Source organism: Monoraphidium neglectum (assembly GCF_000611645.1).
Source record: "Monoraphidium neglectum strain SAG 48.87 unplaced genomic scaffold scaffold04128, whole genome shotgun sequence".
In the NCBI taxonomy this organism is placed as follows: Eukaryota; Viridiplantae; Chlorophyta; class Chlorophyceae; order Sphaeropleales; family Selenastraceae; genus Monoraphidium; species Monoraphidium neglectum.
This window is the reverse complement of record NW_014009501.1, coordinates 3,429-5,195: the sequence shown is the minus strand read 5'-3', so window position 1 is coordinate 5,195 and position 1,767 is coordinate 3,429. Positions and strand designations below refer to the sequence as shown.

The following is a 1,767-nucleotide window of genomic DNA, read 5'->3' as shown; positions in this document are numbered from 1 at the left end:
CCCCTGACCCCTCCCCCCTTGACCCCATGCGCCGCCCGCCCCGCCTCACGTGGCGTGAGGGCTCCAGTTGTCGGGGTCTGTCAGGTACAGCACCTCCTCCCAGTTGCGCAGGTTGGGGATGATCTTGAACGCCTTGGGCACCTGCAGATCACGAGATCAGATCACCAGATCAGATCATCAGGCCACCAGATTGGAAGTCGACGAGGAGACCCCAGAAAAGGGGGGGTGCAGGCGGCCCGCCCGGCCCCGCGACAGGCGCCATGCTCGGCAGAGCAAGCGGGGCGTGGGGCGGCGCCGGGGCTGATGCATCTAATTGAGACAGGCGATGCTGTGTACACGCAGGCATGTGCCTTTCGCCGCACGCATCATCTGCGCACGCGCGGATTTCGGGCGCATGCCCCCCCCCCTCGCGCCCCGCACCTTGCCGGTGGTGTACCGCGACAGCAGCTGCCCGACGCCGCGGTACACCTCGATCACGCGCTCATCCAGGCCCTCTGGGGCGGGCATCTGGCCCTCCCTGCGGCGGGAAGGCGGCGCCGGGCGGTGCGCAGAGACGGCGGCGGGGGGTGACAGTGAGTGGTCGGATGCGGCCGGGGGGTGACCCTGCGGCTGCCGCAAGCGCTGGGGCAGCATAAAACACAAGACTCCCGTGCCGGCGCGCGCAAGAGCGCGGCCCCTAAAAAGGAACGGTCCTCACTCGTGACTTCTCAAGCCAGTTGGACTCCCACGCATTCACCATCCAACCCCACGCGCTTCCGTACTGACCGCCGCGGCGGGCACTCACTCTGGCAGCACCGAAATGCCCTGCCGCTGCTGCTGCTCCCTGATCCGCGCCACGATGAGGCCCGACAGGCTCTTCTGCCCGCCCGCCGCGGCGCCCTGCGCCTCGGGCGGCGGCATGAACGCCGCGAGCGCCCGCTCCTCTTCCGGCGAGATCTCCTCGTCGCCCGCGACGCCTGGGGAGCCGGCGTGGAAGATGATCGGGCGGTGGGGGTGGGGGTTGGTCGTGCCCCAGAGGCTGGGGGTGGAAGGGATCGCCGCCAAATGCGTCGCGAGCAATGGGGTGGCCCGGGTTGATGCGGCGCAGGGGTGAGTGCGGGGCGTGCCGGGCCTTGCACCCTAGCGCAGGGCAAGAACACGACCTTGGAGCCTGCGCGGCGCTGGCATTGGGTCGAGACCCCTGGCGACCACTGGCGACGGCCTCAGGCTGCAAAACAAGCGCCCGCCCCTTCCAGCCCCAGCCACGTGGCGGCTGCGGGCCCGGCGCGCCCCCGCCGCCCGCTCACCCCCTGCACCCCAGAGGGAGTCTGTGTCGCTGAACCGCCCCTCGTCATCGCCTCCGCCCTCCTCGCTGCTGTCGCCCGCAGCCAGCTGCTGCAGCGCCGCGGTCAGCGCGCCGGCGCTCATCTGCGTGCGGAGGCAGGGCACGGGCGGCGCGTCGCGAGTGCAGGGGTCGGCGCGTGGCGCGTGGCGCGGGCTGCTAGCAAAGATGGCCGCCCTGGTGCCCTTTGAGCCCTAGTGTAGGGGGCACCCGAAAGCCGGGCCCTTTGCCCTCAAGCCGTGCCGCAGGGCCGCGCCACAGCCATCCCAGAAAGCCGCGGCAAACCCCCGCCAGGACGAGGACCCCCTTCTCGCACGAGCGAAGCACCGAACCCCGGCGCGGCGGCGGCCGAGCGGCTCGGCCCGGGCGCGTAAGCCGCGCGTGACGCGCGGGAGGCCCCCTTGCGCCCCGGCGCGCCGCGCCTCGTCCCGCCACCCCGCACCCCC

General features: G+C 72.1%; 1 protein-coding gene across 1 annotated transcript in view; it reads right to left on the bottom strand.

The window, feature by feature from the left end:
- Nucleotides 1-45: 45 nt before the first annotated feature.
- MNEG_13913 (Uncharacterized protein) overlaps nucleotides 46-1,767 on the bottom strand; it is a gene marked incomplete at both ends in the record, with an annotated part of 2,976 nt that continues 1,254 nt past the window's right edge. The window contains 4 exons of the mRNA XM_014037616.1: nucleotides 46-141; nucleotides 421-517; nucleotides 785-956; nucleotides 1,287-1,407. Of these exons, the coding sequence (XP_013893070.1) occupies nucleotides 46-141; nucleotides 421-517; nucleotides 785-956; nucleotides 1,287-1,407 (486 nt within the window). The remainder of the gene's footprint in view (nucleotides 142-420; nucleotides 518-784; nucleotides 957-1,286; nucleotides 1,408-1,767) is intronic.